The sequence below is a fragment of the Lichenostomus cassidix genome, chromosome 2, assembly GCF_008360975.1.
Source record: "Lichenostomus cassidix isolate B80296 chromosome 2, HeHo_3.0, whole genome shotgun sequence".
In the NCBI taxonomy this organism is placed as follows: Eukaryota; Metazoa; Chordata; class Aves; order Passeriformes; family Meliphagidae; genus Lichenostomus; species Lichenostomus cassidix.
The window spans coordinates 64,219,515-64,243,053 of record NC_139482.1 but is presented as its reverse complement, the minus strand read 5'-3'; the positions used below and the strand labels follow the sequence as shown (position 1 = coordinate 64,243,053).

The 23,539-nt window shown below is 41.9% G+C and overlaps 1 protein-coding gene across 9 annotated transcripts in view; it reads left to right on the top strand.

The window, feature by feature from the left end:
• Nucleotides 1–23,539, top strand: part of PHACTR1 (phosphatase and actin regulator 1) — a 304,744-nt gene that overhangs the window by 143,790 nt on the left and 137,415 nt on the right. Inside the window, exon 1 of one of the 9 annotated variants that reach the window (XM_085051890.1) lies at nucleotides 16,910–17,164. The exons of 6 other annotated variants lie outside the window; for them this stretch is intronic. In XM_085051890.1, the coding sequence (XP_084908016.1) occupies nucleotides 16,912–17,164 (253 nt within the window). In that variant the 5' untranslated portion in view covers nucleotides 16,910–16,911. Of the gene's footprint in view, nucleotides 1–16,909; nucleotides 17,165–17,274; nucleotides 17,409–17,628; nucleotides 17,812–23,539 lie in introns of those variants that run through there. 2 more of the 9 variants (XM_085051891.1, XM_085051895.1) reach the window with 2 other exon arrangements.

The window sequence follows — 23,539 nt, the reverse complement described above, 5'->3', positions numbered from 1 at the left end:
GATGCAGGCTAGCAATCAGCCCCAGGGCAGCAGAAGGGATGAAGATATTTCAGACATCAATAATTTAGCCCCCTTAGGGACACTCTAGGGAAACAAAGTTTTCTTTTTTATATGTAATGCATGTATGCTACTTTAAACGTGTAAAAAACAAAGGTCTGTGCAATAGCAAAAGCACATATTGCTATATACCACTGGAATCATCATCTTTGGGAGGCTTCTAAGTGCCAGAATATGGTTCAGTTGTTCTTTTTTTAGAAAAGGAAACAATAAAAGAAAACAAATAGCTTGCAAAGCCACCTCTGAGATGCTGCTTCTGCATCTTGGCATAAGAGCATGTACACTACCCACGCACATTCGATATTTCTTTTCAATGGGAAGTGCAGTTGCTAGCTTTTACCACAAATCATGGGGAAGCTGAAAAATGCCAGCTCTTTCCTGGTCTGCCTCTCACAGCCTGTAAAGAGTGTCTGCATGTCATAATGTGTTGGTACAGTGCTTCTTCCAGATAATATGTCATGCTCCATGCATCCTTTTGCAGCATTGCATTGCTCTTTGTGGATATATCACATCTAAACCAAATACAGGTCACTGGCCTAGGAGTAGTAGCAACTTGCAACCACTTCTTGCTAAGATATTGGTAGATTTTTTAAGCAAATGAGTTGGCAAGGACTGACTAGAGCCATCGTTGAAAAGCAAGCTCCCCTCTTCTGATGTGTATCTTGCAGCTCTACTTCAGACATGCAGTCAATTTGTGCAAGACATTGCTGTATCTCAGTTATTTATCCACAGGATAAGTACATTTACATGCAATGGGACAGGAGCTCCTTCTGAGTCTCTACTTTAGTGACTAAGCCTCGTATCTTTACAGAGGCTTCCAGAACTCAGTGTGGTACAATTACAAACTAGGATTTTCTTCTGGTACTCTGTGTTCGTTTATGCAACTTAGCTCCGCTTGAGGTACTGGTCTATTTGGGAAGATCTTGCTGTGTCAGTGATGCCCTAATAATCACCACTGTGATGGGCTCATGCTACATAAGGACTGAATTCTGCTAGACTTAGTAGAACTGAATAGTATATTTTCCTCACTCTACATCCATAAAACAGTATTAATATCTAAAGTAAGACATATTAGAGTCCTTTTTGCAATGTAGACTTCAAGGAAATCATTCTCTTTGAAGAGAACTTTCCATAGTGTGTCCAGAGAGGGTCTAAGTGTGCTTTTTCCTTTGAAAATTACATCTGTAGTCATGGGTTCACTTGCCTTATACTGAGCAATGCAAAAGACATTTTACAGCAATATTTGCATGTATTTGCATTCAGCTTAACATGGCGGGGGAGTTTAATTCCGCATTAATCTGTGCATTGACTTTATAGGAGTTATTTCATAGCTTTATGGGGGAAGGTAAAGCTGCTGAAAAGTTGACACAGATTCAGTGGGATGTTCTTCCCATAAGAGAAGGCCAAAATGAAATTTCAGTGTATGCAAGAGGAGCATTATTAAACAGAAATTGGTCTGGGACTTCTGTTTTAGGAATGGCATCAAACTATTGTGGAAAATAAAAAGAAAAAAAAAATTTTTTTTTTTTTTTTTTTGAGAAATGAAGGGTGCCTGGCTTGTTTGTTTTGTTTTCAGTGTGAATGGACTCACAGTGTAGCCTCAAAGACATAGATGTTCTCAAACATTGCAGCTGAGAACACAGCTGCAGGTGGGGCTTATTTGGCACAGAAGAAATATTACTGGGTTGCATTTTTTCCATGAGAAAAAGGGGGTGAAGAGGGAGGGTGTGGAATCTTTGCTTGAACAATATCTTGTAACCAGAATCTTTTAGCATTAGGTTTTTGCCAAGAAAGTGCATTTTCCAAAGATGCCCAGTTTCACTCAGTTGAATACATACATATAAAAAACAAAATCTGTTGGACGCTGTATCTGGCCTTAGATACCCAAAGTGTTTGTTTCAATCCAGCTCTGAGAAGATAAAAGGTAGAGGAAGGTATGAACAAACTATAAAACCTTCAGACCATATATGAACATTAAAATTCTGTATTTGGATCAAAAATCAGTGCTAATGATCAGAAATTAAGATTTTAATGCTCTGCTCTGAGAAGCTATCTGGGGTAGAATGAGAGAAAATAATAATTTTAATTGTTAATAGGGAAATAACACAGGAAATTATTTTTGCAAAATGGCATTGATCAGGACTGTAATTAAAAGGCATCTTAAAGAAATTAAGAGAAGCTCAGCATAGATTTAGATTTTAAAGCAAGCTGGATTTAGAGTGCTCCAGATGTTTTGCTTAGAACAAGCTTCATTGACCTGGAATATCAAAGTGTGCCAGCATACTCACTGGAGCATTGTTAATGCCTCTGGCTGGGTTTGTTTCAGGATCCTTGGTTTGAATTTCAGTGTATTTAATTTTGTGAGCACAGTAAACTACAGAGAATGATTAATCTACAGAGATTAAATTTGTAAAGGTATACCAACCATCCAAACAGAAAGCTTTGCATTGTGACTTCTCCCTATTCTTATTTTGGTTTTATCTAAGTCATCCCAAGTGTGTAGATCCACTGTTTCCTGGAAACCTATTTTTGCAAGGCTTGCATTATCAAAAATCTTTATCAGCAAAACTGTGTTTGAAAAATGTTTTCACATTTTTAAAAGGCCTGTGTCTTATCTGACCTGTTATCCAGACACCTTTCATAGCCAAAGATACCAGGAAGTGATGCCTGAAACAATTGTAGAATTACCAAAAAAACCTCTGTAATCTTCATTAAAATGATAGTTCAACAATACCTTTTTTAGTGCCCATCCTCCCAACCAGTAGACCATTGGAAGATATTAACTTACAGAATGTTGGCACACAGTTTTAGAACTAGAAGGCGCTGATATTACAGTGTCTCTCATCTCACACTGTGCCATGTTTCTTGTCAACAGAGGTGAATTAGCCAGGCTTGAAGCATCTCCTGTGTCTACTGAGATGTGGAAGAACCACCCTAAACTTTACAAATATCTATTATGCAGAGGCAAAGTCTATTTTCTAAATTGCTTCTGTGATGCAGTTGAGATCCATGTTCTATATCTGAATGATCACTGTCAATCTCAAAACATACAAATAAAAACAAAGTTTATGGGCATTGTTCTTCACGCCTCAGGACCACCAGGACCATGAGTCCATGAATCTTCCCTACTTTTTTCCTAAAAGCTAACATTCTCTTGGTAAGTGTCTCTGGATGATGTCTCATTTTGTCAAACCAATCATGACCAGCTCTGACACTGGACAGCTGTAAGCCTTTGGATATCTGGAGCTATGCACTGGAAATCTCAATATCTGTAAAATCGTCCCAGTGTCACCAGTACCATGCAGCAAAAATGCTAGGTTACATGTTCAGAGCCAAATGTGCCAGGAGACAGAATGTAAAGATAATAGACTTATTCAATCCATGGGCTTTTGACAATGGAAAAAAGCATCAGAACACTAACGGAATAGAACACAGTAGTTTAAGTGAGAGTAAAGAGGTTTCTCAATTGATCTAGCAGCTCAGCTAGAGCTAGAGCTCCCAATTTTTTTTCTCCTGAATCAAGCTGCAATCCTTCCCCTTCCTTTGTTGTCCAAAATGCCTGCTTCTAGCTGTTCTCAGAGGATGGGGAGAAGGCACAGAAAGAAATTGAGGAAAAGAGTGTGCCATCCAAAGTTAGAATCCCTTTGTCTTTCCTTACAAAGCTGTGTTTTTTCTTCCTAGCCATTGAGACACTGCCTTCCACCTCCTCTCTCAGATGCCTGGATTTAATATTACTTGGTTGTACCTCAATGAGTACATTCCTGCCTTGGAGGCATTCACAGCTCTAGAAGTCCTAGTCCTAAACTCCACGCTTTAAACTTCATATAATTGTAATTACTTTAGCTCTGGTACAATTGTCAAAATACAAAATCTAATTGTATGGACAGTGCAGCCTAGAATGGGGAGCTGAAGACTGGTTAACCTCCCATTCACTCTCCTCCACACCATTAGTTTTGTACTAGTCCTTCTATGGACTTGAGGATATTGACATTTAAAAAGTTTGCACAGTCTAGTTATTCAACGTGATTATGCTGCTGCAAATCCTAATGTGGTCCCATTGCACAGACTCAAAGTAGAACATGCAGCAGGGTAGCATCGCTTAGTAGTGTGCTAGATGAAGCACTATGGTGTGTAGAATTTTAAATCCATGCTAAATCAGTGACAATGACAATGGACTACATCAGTATTACTGCACTGATGGGTCAGGCCACCACACTTTCTCTGGGCTCTCAGTGTTATTAGCTCTCTGTATCTTGTCCATGTTTTATTTCTTTTCTCCTTCCAGCCTCAACTAAATTTCCTAAATTCCTTCTCTCCTCCAGCTTCCCTGCCTCTTTTTGTCCCTTAACTAAGTGTCCATTCTCCAGTACTTCTAATCTCTTCTCATGTACTTCTTTACTAATCCCAAATGTAAAAAACAGAGGATTCATAATTCTGAATTGTCTAAAATTTCAGGAAAGGATCTGAACTACAAGTTGTGACCTGCAAACCCCAGTGCTCCTCTGCCAGTAACCCAGTAGAAGATGCAGTTGTCCATTGTGTAAAGATAATGTTGTTTATAGCCCTTGCTAGCAAGCCAGAAGCTGACGCCATTCCTTGGTACTTAACTAACACGCCTTCTCTTTCTTACCGGGGAGATTTGTGAGAGCAGAAGCAGACTCTTGAAAGATGCTGATGAACATGGTGGCTAGTAAAGGGCACCTTATGTTCTTTGCTTCTTTATATAGAGTGCAGTTTTGCCCAACATGCGCTGTGCAATTTATAAATGCCCAGGCAGGAAGAACTGGCTCATAATTGAACATGGATTCAAATAAAGCTCCAGCACATCATTTCTGTAAGGCATTGGACAATGCCGCCTTTCTCTTTGTCGCATTTAAGTAATACTTTTACAGTTTTATCTACTTGAATTGTAACCTTTTCAAAGCTGGGCTCTTTGAACAGTACCTTGTTTAAAGCCCTGCCTCATGCAAGTGGAGGTGCTTATTGCAGATAATTACTTATGAATAAGCCTTTGTCCCAAACAGCTTACAAAGGACCAAACTCATTCCACACAACCTGATGAAATAAATCAGATGGCATTCACATTCAGTTGGTACTAACTTGACCTGAATTCAACCTGTCTGATATAAAGATGAAAATCTTTCCATATCATTATAAAGCCCCTTCAACCATTCATCATCTCTAATTGCTAACTTCATTATCCCCTAGCTAAGCATCAAGCCAACTATTCATAATAGCTTTATAATAAACTGCTTCATTCTCTAGAACCCATATTCTTTGTTTTCTCACCTTCTCTCCCTTGTAAGTCCTGCTTTGGTCAGAAGAACAAGAGAAAGAGCAAAGCAAACACTTGTTCCCCATTAACAGTCCCTGCATTTCCACTTGAAGGCCAGATTTGCCTAACAGAATGCCTTTTCCTATCCCACGTTCAGCTGCAGCTAGTGCCCTGTATTTACTGGGCAGGTAACCTTTTCATTTCCCCCTCAGCATGTTTCTGCCAAGACATCAGAGGAGTGATGCCTCAGGCAGGCAGAGCAGCCCTTTGTCATTTAACACTTTGTGTTTCCCAGGGTAGTTGTCGTCTGACAACCAGCTTGTGGAGGTGACATTCCTTCAGATGGAGATGGCTAGGAAGTGATGGAGGAACCTTTATCAGAAACATTACAGGGCACAATTGCAAAATATACATAATTCTGGATTTCTTGAAACAGCTCGAAAACTGGCAAAATATGGCCAGGAAAAAAAAAAATAGTGCTTTGGTATGAAAAGCTTATTTGCAGCTTATAATGCATGAAATCTCTTGGGAAGGAAAGCTGCAGGTTCCCTGAGGAAGAAGGTCAAGGGCTTTCCTGGAGAAAACTGAAAAGCTGTGTATACTCCCATGAGCACAAATCACCAGCTTCTTACCAAAGAGCTGTAGCATGGTCACATCCCACTCAAATCTCTTGTCTGAGTGGCTGAGAGCTGTTACCCTGACAAAAAAGCTTGGACACTTGCAGTTGCAGAGTGCAGAAGTATACTCACACAGCCCCATGAGCTACTCTTTGGCCTTAGACTTACAGTCTTTGGTTGTTACCTCAAAGGTGTACAAGTCAGAGGAAGATACTCTTGATTGAATGTTTTAGAATCATAGAATAATTTATGTTGGATGGGACATCCAGAGCTCAAAGCAGATCTAGTTCGATCAGATTGCCTGCGGACTTACCCCTTCCAGCCTTGAAAACCAACTGAGATAGACAACCTTCCTGAGCAACTTGGTCTTATGCTTGGCTGTGAGTAATTAGTAGTCTCACCTCTAAACCTTCATCTCTCATGGGGAGGGGAAAATATCTTTTTTTGCAGAAACGTGTGCTCCAGTGCAAGCATCACAAGAATGCAAACTGTTTTCTCTCATGAATCTTTTCTCAGCATGCTCTTTAAATACTGCTTATGAATGCTGCATTCTTAGTTGTTCATGGTGATGTAAGGAACACAGATGTGTTTGACCTCTTAGTGCACATTTTGGAGATATATTTCCAGCAATAACATATAAAGTGATTGAAAACTACCATGCTATTAGCTTCATGATGCACTTGAAGTCTTGAAGTAACAAAGTCTTGAAGCCAGGATGCTTTAAGCTCAGAGGATTATTGCTCTAGAGGAAACATGAAGATCATTAGGACAAAAGTCTGTTAAAATGTCAGAGTACATTGTAAACTGCAGTCCTAAGCTCTGCTGGGGCCCCTTGGAATTTTTGTAATACAAAGTAATAAAAAAGATCTGCAGTGGGTTTTACCTCTATTTTGCTGCATTCACTCCACTGTGAATGAAATGTGTATTGTACTGCAGTCTTTCTAGTTCAGCCTTCAGTCACACATTCTTCTCTGGTTTAAACTTTTGGGAAAGCAAAATCCTGCCCTTTGTGCTACCTACGTTCCCTGGAGAAGACCTGTCCCTTAGGTTTTGACAGATAGACATCATAACTCATGCAGGTGAAGCAGCTGAATCTATAAAACCTAAAAAATTTAGCAAATATTAGAAGTAAGGTTTGATTTCTTGTGAATAATTTGCACACATGATGGCTAAGATTGTGAAGAGTACTATAGGTATACTGTTATATATTATGGCAATGCATCACTGAAAAAGCTGAATTAGATTTTAGCTGTTAGTATTTTCTGAAAGGCCTTAAAAATAGCTAAAATCTAGCCTGGATATTGAGACTTTAACCAATGGGCAGACATTAAAGAGCTTTGCAAGATCCACATTAAAATATGTTCCAGGATTTCAGCAAAAACTGATTATACAGCTATTTCTTCAGATCCTTTAGCACACCACAGCTTCTTTGTGTTGACTGCTATTCAAGGTTTTAAAGAGACAAACAATGCTTAATATGGCTTTTTGTCAGCAAGACCTATTGATGGTGCATGTATTGTCTGTTGGTGTTGTAAAGCCTGGTTGTGCTAAACTCTGGGGGACAGTAGGAGAATGGTGACGTGGGACTGATGCAAAGCCAAACTTCTCCCTCCATGCTTTGTGCTTCATACTAGTCCACAGTAAAAGTACAAGGAGCAACTAAGAGATAGGGGTCTGATGATGAAAAATGACTGGCCCACAGTAAACAGGGGCTAAAAAGAGAAGAGTAAGAACCCTTTTTTCTGCTTCTTTTTGGAGAAAGTAGAAAGTTCCTCCTGCAGATTTCTGTACTGTTCATAGTACAGAACAGTACTGTTTATGCTGAAGGAGGAAAGACTGAAAAAGATGCTTGTGATAATGTCAGAAGCTTCTTGCTTCACCTCAGCTCTGAAAAAGATGCTTGTGATAATGTCAGAAGCTTCTTGCTTCACCTCAGCTCTGAAAAAGATGCTTGTGATAATGTCAGAAGCTTCTTGCTTCACCTCAGCTCTACTAGCTCACTGGGTGATATGTATAGAAACTGTATGCTATTCCTAGGGATTTGTGTTGTCTTAATTTCTAATTTGAGAAAAATGTGAGCACTTATTGAAGTGAGGTGATTGACAGTGTGTGCTGTTGTCAGGCCCAGTGGAGGCAGATGCTTATGAAAGCTTCCCCCTACAGCTTTGCCAGCATTTGTACCTTAATCAGCCTTTGCAGCTGCCTCAGTACTGTTGGTTCCTGCTCTGTTCGTGTGTAATTACAAAGTAGTTTTCAGTGGTGGGGATGCCTCTGAAGGTAGGGAGGGTCTGTTGTTTCAAACAACAACCCTAAACCCTGAAAGTTTAGGGGTGTGTTCCCAGGTTTCCCAATCTTCTGTCTTTTCCATCTCCTTCCCTTTATCTTCTTTCTCTTTTGACTGAATGTTACTTCCCCTCGTCTCATGTTCCCACTTGATTCGGCCTGCCTGCCTGTTCATTTGTTCTTCTGTTAGACCTCATGAACCTTTAGCTTGCTCCCCCAGCTCAGCCCCTCATCCTCCCTCTGAGCCTAGTCAGGGGTTGCTGTCTGGTTTTCCCCACACATCCATCCTCCAAAACCTTTGCATTTTGTGACTTTCTCAGATTGCTTTAAACACACTGGTACTGAAAACCACAGGAACTGTAGTGAGCTGAAGAACTGAAATCAAAGCTTGTTAGTTTTGTATGGCTGCTCCAGTAGCACACAAGAGACATGGCAAGTCCCAGGCCATTGACCTGGAAAGTTTGGGTAAGAGTCTGTAACTGCATTACTGCAAATGAGCTCTTTGGGGCCAAGTCTGTCAAACATATTCTTCTTCATTTGCTGTTTCCTTTTCTGTGTGAAAGTGTTCCCTAAATGAATGTGCTTCATGCACAGTCATATCCCTGACCTTCAAGTAAACTGTTCTGAACTGCAAGCAACAGACTTAATATGAGTCATTTATAAAGGCAAAAAATCTAGTCATCCCTATTATGTGCTGATTGTAACTTTGTCTGCTGTAGGCTGGTGATCTCAGTAGCCAATAGAGAGTTTCTGAGATAATAACTGTCCATTTAATTGCTTGGAAATAAATCCTTTGGTCTGTCTTGCAATTTCAAGCCACACTCTTACTTACTTTGGATGTATTACTTCAACAAAGATTCCTGTAGTGTGATCCTTCTCCATAATTTTGACCTGAGGAGCAACTTTTATAAGTAAGGATTATCAGCAAGGAGTGTTAGTCTGTACATTTTTGGGGAAGCTATGCTATTTGATATGATCAGGAATTAATTTGATTATTTATATAGACAGAAATACGAGAGCAGTTTGTGCTGAGAGCAATGCTTGTGCAAGCTGATTGACTTCACTGCAACTCCCTGTGATGGGAAGTTCAGTTTGACCTATTTTCTTAACTTTTCCTTAAAGACAGATGATTCAGACCTTTCTGGAGTCAGGGCAGGCAGAGCACTGTGTATGGCTCACAGTCCTTGAGTGGTTGTGACAGGAAATGGAATGTCCTAGACCTCTGGGATTTTGTGATATTCATGTCTGTCCCACACACTCTAAAAGGGATAGAGGTTCAGGATATCCCAAGTGGCAGGCCTAGAAAGACTGAGATTTTCTCAGGTGCCTGAAGTTGATCACCCAGGATTTCCAGGCACTAGTGATGAAAAGTAGATTTTTTTTTTTCTCATCATTTTTTCTGTTGTTCTTATTTTGAGACGTGCAATTCTTGAGAAGACAGTGAGAAAACCATAGTGGCATCCTGAAAGATGATGACTGTGACCTGATTTACTGAGTTTTTGTTATATGCAAGAGTCTCCAGTAAAGGCTATTCCAAGTCATAGGTTTATCAAAGTAGAACCTTGACAGGTTCCATCGAGTTCCAGGTTTCTCTTTTGCATGTTGTAAATCCAGGGCTTCTGCTGTATTTTCCTTGGTATTTTAAGTCAAACATTTCATTTTGTCCAAATTAAGGTTCTTGATATGAAACAATTGCAATGTGCTGCTCTGGAATCTTCCTATTGCCTTCTTTGCATTGCTTTTCAAACACTTTGTTTTGCTTGAAGCCAACAAAACCGTAAGTGCCTGGTTTCTATATCTGTAGGAAGCAGTATAAAACTAACCCATGATGTGGGAGCAGTTCTGCCTGTTTGCCAGCCAGAGGTGTCCAGTACTTGACTTTATTTACTCTAGAGACTTGGACTCCTCTGGACTTTCCCCCTCCCTTTTTCCTGCCTAGAAGCATTATTGACAAGAAAAAGTCATACTCTTTTTTTCCCCCAGGGGCTTGCTAGACACACAGGTACACACACAGGCACACTCTGACTTCTCCCCTCACTGAGCTTTTTTTAGCAGGCTGTGGGGGAACAGAACCTTGTGAGGAATTATAGATGCAGCCTCATACCTGCCTGTGGGTTTAGTTTTGTGAGGTTTCTCGAAATATTCTTCTGCATGTATATATAAGACAGCTCTGGGTTTGATGGAAGGAAAGCAGAAGGTGGAGAGCTGTTTCTTTATTTATGCACAGAAAGAAAAAGGTATTTTGGGGCAGTGTGGGGTGTGAAAATCCAGTGTATATCATACTTTATTCTCTCAGTGTCAAGCAGGGAGTAACTAGCAAGGAAGCTGCTGCAATGAGTGAGTCTTCAAGTCACCAGTGCTGTTATGTTTTGGTGTATGTTAAAGTGTGCAGCTAATGTCATGGAAAAATTCCAATTAACTTGAATAAGCACTGGGTCAGGCACATATTTTGTTGTGTATCTTACTTGTAGAGTCTATTCCAACAGTTCCAAACACATGGGGCAAAACAATTATCAGCATCAGGCTGCAGTCTAAAAGGGCTGAATATGCTCAAGTCAAAGCTAAATATGACCTTTCCTAAATTGAATGACTAAACTGGACATGCAGGACTTAATTCAGATTTCTCCTTGGTTTCAATCTTGTAATTGCAGTGAGGTTTTTGGAATTGCTTTTTGTTAACTTCAAGATGTCAGCTATATCAAACTCTCAGTTTAGGTCATGCAGGGATGCTACTGAGTCCCAGTTCATGCCTCTACTCTAACCTGTGTCTATTTGTCAAGGCAAAAAATATTTTCATTCCTCTGAAATTTTGCAGGATGTGCAACATACTCCAAACCAATCATAAAACTGCAGGGCATGCCACATCAAAATTAGATACAAAAACTGAGAGTGGGTTTTCTAAGATGGGAGGTAATGACCTTGTTAGAACTGTACTGACTAATGGTTCTGTTGCTAGGACTTGTGGTAAGCTCTGCTACAGCAAGAGCTTCACCTATAATTTCAGGATAAAGATTGTCTTCCTTTCAGCATCACCTAATGCTAATGGTTGCTTGCTCAGCTGCTTAAGAAATCCAGACTCCATGTTGGTTCATTGCTGATGTTTACCCTTAGCTTCATCAGGCCTTTGGGTATTAATTGCACATAGATATTTGGGCATTCAAATGGCAGCTCAGCAACTTCCCCTCTGTCCTGCTAGGTAGGATGACATCTTCTTTTTTATCCTTAGAAGGCCTTTGCCATCAGTAGTTCTTCACTTTTGCAGCAAACAGGTGTTCCTAAGCTTATGTGTTTTTTATGTGTAACCTTTTCTGTTCATTTTCATCACACCATATGGCAGCACATTGAAATAAAGCAGGGCTTCTCCTAAATAAGGAGAGAACTTCATCATAGCAAAGCATGTGCACAGGATGTGGAGAGCCCTGCAGGTAGAGCAAGGATGAGAGGTGTGATGCTTCAGCAGTATTGCTGTATGTAGGAAAGCCAGGAAGGGGCATTTTCATTCGTTTCTTCTTCCTTCAGTTTGCTTTTGTTTGTGCAACACTCATCACCTGGCTCTCTTGGGCTGAAGACTGCTAGGAGTAGCTGGGATTGTTGCTTAAGTATGTGTTTATAGCTGCAAAACTAAAAAGGTCATATTCTATTTTGGCCTGCTGGAGTCTCAGGCTGATTCTCCCTCCTCCTTGCCCTGCCAGTTTTGCTGATGTGCCACGTAGTAAGCAGAAATACTGTCAGCCTAGCACCCTGGAGCCCCTGCCATGGAGCAGAGTCCTCCAGCTGCAGTAACTGCCCGGAAAACAGAAAATATTTGGGGAGTCAGGTTTGAGTTGTGCCTGGCAACTATAAAGATTCTCCACCTGGCAAGAAATGTCTTTGACAAATGTCAGCTGTCCTGAGGTAGTTTTAGGGGCATTTTTTTGATAGTAAATTGAAGATGCTACCAAAGAAAGTACTGTGTTAGGGGCTGATTCCTGTGTTGTAGTCAGTAGATCAAATTGTTCATATTTCCCTCTTTACTCCAAGCTGATCAGTTTGTAACAGTGTGTGTAGTACAACCTGGATGTATGCATTAATCACCAGAGCAGCTGGTAATTAATTTATTTATCTTTTGTCTCTTTTTTATTCTCACTGGGATGTGTAGTACAGTGAGCAGAGGAAATAGGAAGGAAAGGAAAATACTTATAAAAAATTGCCAAGTACCAAAGCATCCCTGCAAAAACATCACTGCCTAAATAGACTCTAAAACATGAATCATTGTGCTTTGGTTAGAAAAACTAAACTGCTGAGAAGTAATGCTGCCTTGTTAGACTTGCATTTGTCTAGCATTTTCTCATGGACAGTGCCATTCTGTTAGCCATGGCTTCTTCAGGGGAACACTACAGCTCTCCAAGACAACATTCATGTTGAAGACACACGGATCAGAGGCTTCCACACAATTTCTCTTGTCCACCAATTTGTGCTGGAAGTGGGAGAAAGCCTTTCCTGCCCACACAGAAACCTCCATGTTGTTCAGCTGAGGGCTGTAGGGAAGACTTCAGGGGTGTCTGGACTGGCATTTTGCACAGTGCCACAGCTTAGAGAAAGAAGGAAGAGGAAATCTCCTTCTCTGGGGTGTGGAGAATGCAGTTGAAAGCCTGCCTGCTCTTGGAGAGTACAATGTCCCAAAAGAGACTCTTAGCCAAGTGATCTGTGACATGGGAAGACATGGTCAAGGGAAATGGTATGGCAGTGTCCAGCCTCAAAGATTTTGATGCAAGTAAGAACCAATATCTCAGTAGTCATCTGTTTAAAGGGGATGCTGCTCTCATTTCTTCTTTATGGACAATGGAACTGGCACTCTCCTTAATGGCAATGGCTGCAGGGGGGAAAGAACTGAAGGTACAGATGATTTCCCAAGCTTATAGAAGAAGCAAATGCAGGCTGGGAATAGGATGCAAGTTTGTTGATTCACTGTCAAATAACGAATTATCTGACATCCTGTTCATTGATTTTTGTTGTCCACTGTGCAATAAAATTATGCCAAGGTTTGTAGCTATGTACTGAGGCAGTGAAAGAGTTATTAGACCTTTTTTTAAACTTATCTTTAAAAACAAGGCAAAGCAAGTCATTTTCTGCAGGACTACTGTATTACGTTCATCTTACATTATTTGTCCTGGAACTGATTAGCAGTGGCAGCTTTCACCGTAATTAAACAGATCATAATTAAACATATTTTTGTTTTATGAGCTGTGGCAAATTCAGATTCTCTATAAGGCGGCTCTTAGGAATAAAGGCAATTTGCATGTTATAGCAAAGTGCATGTTACAGGAGACATACTAGCAGATGGCTTCAGGGCTTGTTTGCATTCAAAATACCTCGCACCTGCAAGCAAAAATGCACTGGGCTTTCTCCATGATAATTTGGGGTTCTTATCCTCATGGAATCAGTGTTACTCACTGGACCAGTTATTTAATTCGCAATTGTCCACAAACATGTCAGAGCAGCTGGGCTTCTGCAGTCTCCTGGGATGTAAAAACTCTGTCCGTTCTGGTAGTATTTTCTGGTTCTTTCACATAATGGAGTACGTGTGAGGCTGGACTAGAACGGAGATTATAATCTTCTTCTGCCTGAGAATGAGTTTGCTTCTGTTCCTGTCTAAGAGTTGTTCATGATGGGGAAGTAATAGCAGAGTCATTAAAAATGCAGTGTTTGGATACAAAGTCTGTTTTCAGATCTGAGTTTAGTTTTGTGGCTTTAGAATAAAATTAGTTGGAATAGGAGGAATAAATACTGTTGAAACAAAATCAAGGGAAACAAAATAACCTAAATCTGCAGTGAGTGAACTGTTTGGATTAAGCCTGATGGAACATGTTTTTCCTATTCCCCTTTTCATTTTGCTATAAACAGTAAGTCTCTGTATTTGAAAAGTCTGTTTATATCCTCTCTGTGATATACAAGCACCTTTAGAGAGCCTTACATTATGGTTTCATAAAATTTGCCTTAAAAAAAACCCCATCAATATCACTGTTCTTTAGCCAAGAAGCTGAGATACCAAGACATTGTAAATAATTTGTCTGAGGTCACAGAGGGAGGCTGCAAACGCCTGACGACTTGACCTAGTTTTTCATGTTCTAAGTCTTACCCAATTCCTGAACTACAAGACCATTTGCCTTACAAGACCAGCTCTGCTGGTGTTCAGCTCTGCTGAATGTATAACTCCCGTTTCCTTTCTTAAGACAGGTGGGGCACAACACCCCAAAACTGCCCTGAGACAACAGAGATGATAATCCAGTTTTGAGTTCACCCTGCATTTCATTAACACTCATATTTCCCAGATGTGGGGAAGCTGACATTTGAATGTGCTTTCCTCTCCTGACCCATTTCCATAATGCAGCAGTGCTGAGTACAAGTGACAGCTGTGAACGCTAAGCAAGTTCAGAAGGTGAATTATGATCGTGTCTTCCGCTCACCTAATTATTTTCTGAATCACAACCAAACTGAAGGTGTTCTCAAAGGCAGTGAATAAGTTAGAGGGAATTCCACTGTGAGTGTCTGAACTGCTGTCTGGTGGGGAATCAAACTTCTCAGCCTTTACTTTCCAAATGTGTAACATAGCAAACAGTATCTCAGCATCAGGCCTTCAAATGGATGGCTTTTCATTGCATTAAGTTAGAATTAGACACTGCACATTTGGGGAATTCACCTACTTATTCCTGAATAATTCTGCATTCCCTGTTCTCCTACCACTTATACGAAATAGGCAGGAATTTTGGACGAGCAACACATGCAAAATCAAGTCCTTTAGGGCAATACATCACCTGAGGTGACCGACTCTATTCAGCATAAACCCATATACATAGTCCAGCGTGTAGGATTCTTCTGTGGCTTGGTGAACAGCATAATTCTGCTGAAACCCTGCTTCAGTCTCTATTTCTGTGAGATCTGATAGCACCTAGGCTGATTTGTGAACTCTGCTGAGAAAACTAAAGCCTTGCATTTGGTTTCAACTCCCAGGAGTGCCAGGTGAGAAGTGAAACCTGCATCAGAATGACACAGAACAAGTAGGTCAGCAGTTTCATTGCATGCATCTTCTGTGTGCCTCTGTGTGTGTGTGTGTGTGTGTGTGCATGCGTGAACTTGAGAAAATGGAAAACCATGGCAGCACTGAATCCTTAAGTTTCTGCTCCATCTTCTTTAAGCAAAAGTCTCATGGGCTGCTTCATGTATAGTTGAAGAGAATCAAGGCTGTTTTGACCTTTGTTGCAGTTAAACATGGGGCAACAATATGTGGAAATGGTAAAGAATTGCAGAATGAGTGGATTTCTTCTAACAGTGAGTTGGAGTGTCGGCTAAAAATAAGGCGAATTGTGTTCTTCTTTGCCATGTTTCATCTGCCCCAATTGCACTCTGTCTACTTAGTGCCTGCCAAACTGATAGCTTGCTGAAGATTTAAAGAACCAGCACTTACATTCCTGTAATAGCAGCCAGAACAGCTGAGGTTATCCTCTCTTCTTTAGGCTTTCCTTCCCAGAATCTGCAAGAAGCAAGCATCCTCACCCTCATCCTCTCATTCTCTGTCATCCTCATCCTCTCATTCTCTGTCATCCTCATCCTCTCATTCTCTGTCACCCTCATCCTCTCATTCTCTGTCACAGGCACTGTCCTGAGCTACTGCTTCGGCACGTTGGGCAGCTTGGGTTGTTCACCATGCCGTGAAAACACACAGCATTTTGGAGTCAGCTGGACAGCAAGGGATTGACAGCGTGTCTGGCCGGGGATTATAATCCCTTTCAGGCTGGGGGAGTTTTGGAAATGCGGGCAGCCTGGAATGGTCGGGCTGTTCTTTGGAGCAGCTGCACTATGGCCAGGAGGCAAGGGAGACAAAGAAGTTCATCGCCCAGATCCGCAGTCACAAGCTGCGGGTCAGCCTTGCCGCGGAGGAGCAGTGTCCCTGCAGGGGCTGTCGGGCCGAAGTCACCAGGCGGTGCCAGCCGCTGGCCATGGCTGCCCTCTTAAGCCCCGCGCGAGCCAGATCAAGCACCTTATCTGGCTTTTATAAGAAGCAAAGGAGGAGAAAAATCAAGAATGAAAAGCGGGTGGAGTTTGGTTTTGCTGGGGCAGCTGAAGCGGAGTGGCCCTGTGCCCCCTGAGCCGCAGCCGACGATGGAGAGCCGGGAAGGAGGGTTTGCAGCCCGCTGCCGGACAGTTCTTTGTGTGTACATCCTGAATTCCCCGGGACGGGCTGCGCTGCCGCCCCCGGTGCCGTGCTCTCCAGGCCGGAGCAGGGCGGCGCTGGCAGAGCCGGGCTGTGCCGCCATCCCGCGGGGCCGCGGCGCGGGGCGCTCGGGGGCCTGCGGAACGGGGACGGCACGGGAGAAGGGGATGCAGCGGGAGCGGGAAGAGAAGGGAGCCTCTGCCTCCAGGGTGCTCGCAGGCGGCAAGGTAGCCAAAGGTGTGCCAGGCTCCGCCGTGCCGCCAAATGTGTCCGGCTCCCGCGGCTAAGGGAGAGGCTGGGAGCAGGGACACGCTGAGCGTCCTCCAGCCCAGCCCGGGGGATTGGTTAAGGAGCGGGGTCGCGGAGGGCAGGCAGCAAGGCTCAGGCAGCGCTTCTGCCTGCTCTGCCTCCCGCCTCCCCCTCTCCCCCAGCCCTCCCCTTCATCCCTGTTGTGTGTGGCAGCTAAACACCGAGGCGAGCGGGAGCGGATGGCGGATTGCACGCACGCCAGGCAGCCTGGGATGCTGGCTTTTCCTTCTGCTGGCTGCAGGCAGGGCTCGGTTTCAGACATGAGTGGAGAGAAATCTAAAAAGAAAGCTTTCTATCTAGTGAGGATGAAGCCACTGAAGGAGCCCACCAGCACCACTAACAGCAATGTCTCGTTTGTGATACAGTATCACATAGGCAAGGAGATCAAACACATTTGCAGCAACTGCAGTCGCGGGGAGGAAGCCCGTGACGGTGAGTGCTGAGATGCTGTGGGTGTAGGAGCGAGGCAGGGGAGCGCGTGTGCTTGCTGGGGGGTGCGCGGACATGTGTGCGCTTCCGTCGGAGCCTGGGATGCTCGGCTTGCTCCTCCACAGATCCCAGGGAAAGAGGAAAGGGAGCGCGGGAGGAATGCGCTGGACATTGATTCAGCCTGTCGATCAGGGAGATGCCAAAAGGGACAAGTCCCTTCATTTGCCACAGCAGCTTTGTGCTAACAGTTAAGGCACCAACTCTTCTTTTTTTTCTTTTTTTTTTTGTTTCGTTCCCTTTTCCCCCCAGTTGCTATAGAAATTGCTGTTTGTATTGATTGTGTTTTGCTCCCATTCCTATGAATTTTAGATCAGGTTTTTTTGCCTTGATAAATCAACTTTTTCCTTGTCGTGCTGCAATAGTTTGCTTGACTCAACTGAGTATCTGGAAGGTCTGGTTTATCAGGAATACTGCTAGTGTGATTTTCATCGTGCTGTCAAATGCATGAGGGAAATTGTATTTTTATTGGAATTAATATAGTGGTCTTCAGACAACTGTTCTCATCCCTTCCCCCTCTCCTTTTGGGACTGAGCAAAACCTCTAGAGGGTATTCAGAGTGACGGTGTAATCAATCACAGGTGTTGCTACAGGTAAGTATGTGCTTTTTACATTTCTAGGAATGCAAATATTTGAAGGCCACAATGACAAATTCTTTGGATTTTGCCAAAGTCAGCAATTAGGAGAAGCTGAGAACTAGGAGCAGCAAAGAAGCATTCAGGCAAAAGAAAGCCTCACAAATGTTTCCCCACATTCTTGTTCAATGTTGTATTACTTTGCTGTGTGGATTTACATGTTACTTAGGACTGAAGGCACTTGACTTATAACTCCCTAGTAACTGATGTAGTAGACAGATCTCATTTTCTGAAGGTCACTGAAAGACTTTTTTTTTGTGATAAATGTGAATATGAAATTGTTACTGTTTTCTGAGCTGAGGTTCTTAGTAGTTGTTGGCACTTCATTTTTCAGCTTTTGTCATTGAGGTTTGTACTATTACTATTAATATTTTAATTAACCAACACTGATTTCATTTGCTGTGTACAAAAGAAGAAAATATTATTTGGGGTCTCATGGTTCTTTGTCAACCACAGGTCTGGAGTTTAACAAAGTAACCATGGTTTTCCTAATGTCTCTTCAGAATTAGCATCCTGCTTGTGTGATCATAGTTTCCTTTGATTAAAAAGCAGCTAAAGCTGAACAGAATTGCTTCTGGTGAAAAGGGAGAAGATAGCCTGAGAAACCTGGAAACCCACAGTGGGTTAAGCACTCTTTCTGCTTATGCCAGTACAGCACAGGGAAGAATCTGATGAATGCTGTGTAAACTGTTGAGTGTTTCCTTTCCTCTTATGTGCTGCTAGTGACAGCAAGCCCCACAGATATTAAATGAAGGGCTAGGTCCAGCAGTAGTAGTTACTTTACGCTATTAGTGTAGTTTATTTATCCTTAAAAGCAAATGAAGCCATTTATTAAAAACGTGCTTTCCTAAATTAATTTAATTGACCTAAAACTCAATTGCATTGATGTCTTTTGCTGGGGGTTTTTTTGAACCTAGTACTTGAAATCTTAGCAGAGTAAGAAAAGAACGTTCTTTCCTGCCTTTCAAGGCACACGTGTACGCAGGGATGCATATGAATGTATAACTCCAGTTACTTGTACATCTTAGCAGACTAATAGGCTTGCATTTAAGGAGTTTGCTTCCTTTTCTATGTTTGATTATTTAGCTTCAAACCATTAGATACTTGGAGGGCAGGGTATGGCTCTTGACAGGAGATAATCTAGTAATCCTAGAGAGGCAAAGAATAGAGCAGAGAGGCTCCTAGCCAGCAGGTTTCCAGAGCATGTCATCAGTCTGGTTTTGTCCCCTCTTTCTGTGGGGTAGGATTTCATTCTGCCTCATGCAAGTGACTTTTGAGATCATAATTCTAAAAGTATCTAATACCAGTACAGCCTTAATCTCTCCCACCAACATGCAATGCTGTGAGTTTCTTTCAGAAAGTAAAGGAACTGTAGTCCCAGCTATGCTGCTTGGGCACACTCACTGATTTGACTCTGACACATTTTTCAGCATTGAAAAATGCCAGGATTTTTGGGGTTTTTTTTTTTTGGTTTTTTTTTCCTGGTGAATACCTTTTCTAGACCTTTTGGTGTTTGGAGGGAAAGGATGATATAATGAGTTGAAATTACATGGTGATCATATCAGATAGATCAGGTAAAAATCTGTGACCAGCTCAGAGACAGAGAAACCTGTCGGGATCTCAAGATGTCCGTGCATCCTCACAGTTGCACAGCCAAAAGAGCACTTAGAAAGGGAACTGCTTACTACTTTTTAGCAAGATTTTGCACAGCAATTTGCAATGTGAGCACCCCCACTCTCCTATTCAAATTATGTATAGTATATATAGTCTTGCAGGCCTGTAGCTGGCTCTAGTGTACCCAAATGTTCTGTGTGGGTCCTGTGACCTGAGAAACTATTGTATTTGTTGGAACCATGTGCAAAGACTAGGATTCAGTCCCTATAGCGTAGGCAAATCAGTGGGATACATTGATTTAATGCTGAAATATCCTCCAAATCCAGTTATGAGTCCTGGATTCTAGTCATTGTCTCTGCATTTTCATTGTGCTCCTACACTAGGAGAAGGAAAAATTATGCTGAAACTGAGGGAAATCCTTCAAAGACCACCACCTAATCTAGCAAAAACCATGACTAGGAGGGTAATAGTGGAGATAGCCATGAAACTGAAGGAAAAGATGGAAGCAGGTACTGAGTCATACCTCCTTGGAATGGAGGTCATGTAATTTCGAGAGAAATCAATGAAGGAACTTGGAGATGAAGATGGGCTCACTGAAGTAAGGGTTAAAGGAGTTGATGGGGATGCAGCATTTTTACGAGGTAAAAAATAAAAAGTGAGGAGCTCAAATGGAAGCAGGAGGCTTCAGTAATATTATGGACATGGGAATGGGTGTATTTAGTGCTAATTTAGTGGCGAAATAGAAAACAGTGAGAGAGGTCTATGAAAGCATCAATACTGAAAGGTTGGGTGACAGAATAAGAGAAGCAGTGTTGAAAGTGTAGTGAAACTGTATGTGAGTGAAGAATGAGATGTGTGGCCATGAGATAATCAGGACAGAATGCCAGAGAGGCAATCTGAGATGATGGACTGAACCAAGAGGGAGAGGTCAAGTGTAGAGTCACCTCTAGGAATACAAGAGCAATCAGGGCTGAGCTCTGAATGCTGAGGGCTGCGAGGAAGTTGTTGGGAGAAGCAGAATGGTGATGAGTTGCAAAAATCCCAAGAAAAAACAGACAAGAATTGAGGAGATAGCACAAGTGGAGGCATTTTTAAAGTTTCAGAAATATGAAGGGGAATGAAAGTGCTTTCTGAATGTAAACTTGGGGAAATGACTGATAAACCTGTAGAGAAGAAGGAGCTAGAACTACAAGAGATCAAGGTGCACTGCCATGCTAAACATCTCATGGTATGTACAGAGCACTTCTCGGTGTACCCATTTGGTGCTCTCTGGGAGGGCTGTAACAGTACTGGGTCATAGCTGATGACATGACTGATGAACAGAAGAACAGTAGATAGTGGAACAAGTAAAGGAAGAAAAGACTTGACTGGTTTTTATTTAAGGTGTTCATATACTGAAAACTGACTGCAAATCTCAGTGTCCTACTGAAGTCTGAGCCTGGCTCTGGAACGTGGCTTAGAGTGGCTAGAAAGAACTGTATGGGCTTCAAACACACACAGAAATGACTTAACAGAATGAGTGAGTGGAACAATTGAAGTGGGATACTTTTGATTTTTATGCAGAGAATCTGACAGGAAAATTTAAGTGGAAAGCAGTTACTTAAGAATGTGTTGGAAGAGAGGGAATGCACAGAGCAAAGCAGTTTTTTATCACTGAGATGAGGGTTCTTAGTTCAAGGATTCTTTGCAGAATATCTCTGGGCAACTTCAGGCATGTCCATCGTGTGTATCACACCATACCCAAGCTCCTTCTCTGTAAAATGGAGACAGTGGGATTTCCTTCCACCTGTCTGCTTGTCTGTAAATAGATTATGAGTCCTTTAATGGAGGGGGGGAGGAAAGGATGGTCTCCTGCCTATTGCATTCCTAGTGCAAAGGACTGTGGGGCTTGAATTTTTAGGGTCTTTAGGTTCAAGTATAGTGGAAGTGCAAATAATATTAAGAATGAACATACTGGAAAGGTTTCATTCAGAACTGATATTTGGTCTATTTATTATGTGCTCCTGTACTTCATGGTTTTGCTATTTAAGCAGAAATTATTCTAAGATCTTATAAATGCATGGAAATCAGCATGGCTAAGGTAGTATTGCTGTAGGAATTCCAGCACTTGTTTTTCTGCCACTGCCCTCCTTCTAGAGCTTCCAGATTAATACCTTTTCCAAATGGAAAAGGGAAGGGTTGTGTCTAGGGGCTTGTGCATGTGCGTGTGTGTGTATGAATGTCTGATTCCCACTTAGAACTGAAGATTTACTTCTTTTAACTGGAAACTTTGAGAACATTTACTTTAGCATCACTTAAGAGATTGTCTCTGAGGTGATTGTATTGTTACCCACAAATGTAATTACTAAATTAAATAGTTATCTTCTAGACAAACTGTAAGCCCTGCAAGAGCTGTGTATAAAAATAAGTTTTACTTCACTAATTCTCACATTACTTCAGATGGTAACTGCTCTTCCATTATCATCTGCAGAGTGAGCCCAGTATGTTGCTATGAGGCATTGCAGTCCTTTACAATGGTACCTGTCAAAAATCATAAAATATTTTGGAGTGAAAAAATTAGACTACATAGAATGGAAAAGTAGGTAAAAAAATAGTGTACATGGTCCTGTTGTGAAGCATGAGCAGCTGAAAAACATGTTTGAGGTTTGAACAGCTGATACAATTATGCAATGTGTGTCTTTAGTCCCTGAGGGATAGTTACCACAAAGAAAGAGGTAGAGTGGGAAAGGCATGGGCTTTGGCTTTCATTGCAGAGTGAAATATGTCTCCTTTGCAGAACAGATTATAGAACAAAATTGTTCTATTTTTGTCAGTTGAACTCTGTAGTATTTGATTCGGGTGAATATGGTGCTGTGCTAGAGAAAGTTGATGAGATCAAGCAAAGATGCTCCACATCCAAACAGGTTGCTGTTGAGCTGTGTGGCCCACTTTTCTTCCACCAAGGAACAGAAAGGGCAAAGTCCCAGCACTCTGCTCCCATCAGTGTGTCTTGCACATCAGGACTACAAAAACTCATCAGTTACTTTTGGGTCTGACCTGAGATGAGAGACTAACAGGGATCTGTTTATGCTGCTGCAGCTGGGCATGGCCTGCAGGCAGGGAGGGGAGTGAGGAGGAAGAGAAGAGGAACAAAAAGGTAAGTCTGGGCTGTAAGAGGGCATCTGCCTGGCTTACACATTTGCAAAGACTAGCAAATGTGAGGGACTGACCGGTGATATGTGAGGTTTCCCTTAAACACTGGCAATTCTTTCAGTTGGCTAGTCTGCAGCTGAAGAAAATAAAAAGAATGGGGGAAGAGAGGAAGGGACATTTATGTCCCAAAAAAAAGCTGAAGAAATATCACCAAGCCTGGAGCAGGTCATTAACTGCTCACGTGCCTCTCTGTAGTGACTGACTCATATCCTGTTAAACTGCCTGTAGCAAAAGCTGCTGGCCACAAAATAAGCATATTGTATACCATTCCAGGTGACACTGTGCTGGCAATAGGAAATTCGCGGCCAGGTTTGCATGGACTGTCACTCAGCAGAGCTCCAGGCTTACTTTGAAGCATCTTGGAAGACGTCTTGTCCAAAATTGCAATATAATTTACATTATTGACAGGAACTGTAGGAAAAATATAGGTAGTAAGCAAGGTCTTCACTTTGGTAAATTAGATAGTATGAGGTGAAAAAGTGTACACAAAATTGAATCAAGCTTATGCAAGCAGATGACTAAGTTCTTTGTTTTCCAGTGAAAATTCCTGTGTCCTTACAGGAGAAATGTTTCCCACCTTTTTGGGGAATTCTGTATATCTGTGTCATTGAATGAAGAGTTTTGGGAACAAAACCAAAAAATACGATGGAATTGGTCACAATGGCTCAGCACCCCCTCATTTTTATTACACTGTGTTGACATAATGACGTGGATTAGAGGACACCTCAGTTCTTCAGGTCTTTAGAGAGCAGGCAGCTCGTCTGTTTCAGTTCTGTCTCCTTTTATTGCTTTCTCCTCTGTTAGATGCTGTAACTTAGTTGTCATCTTTTGATAGCATTTTACCATCCCGCTTTCTATCTGAGAACCAAGTTTAAGGTCT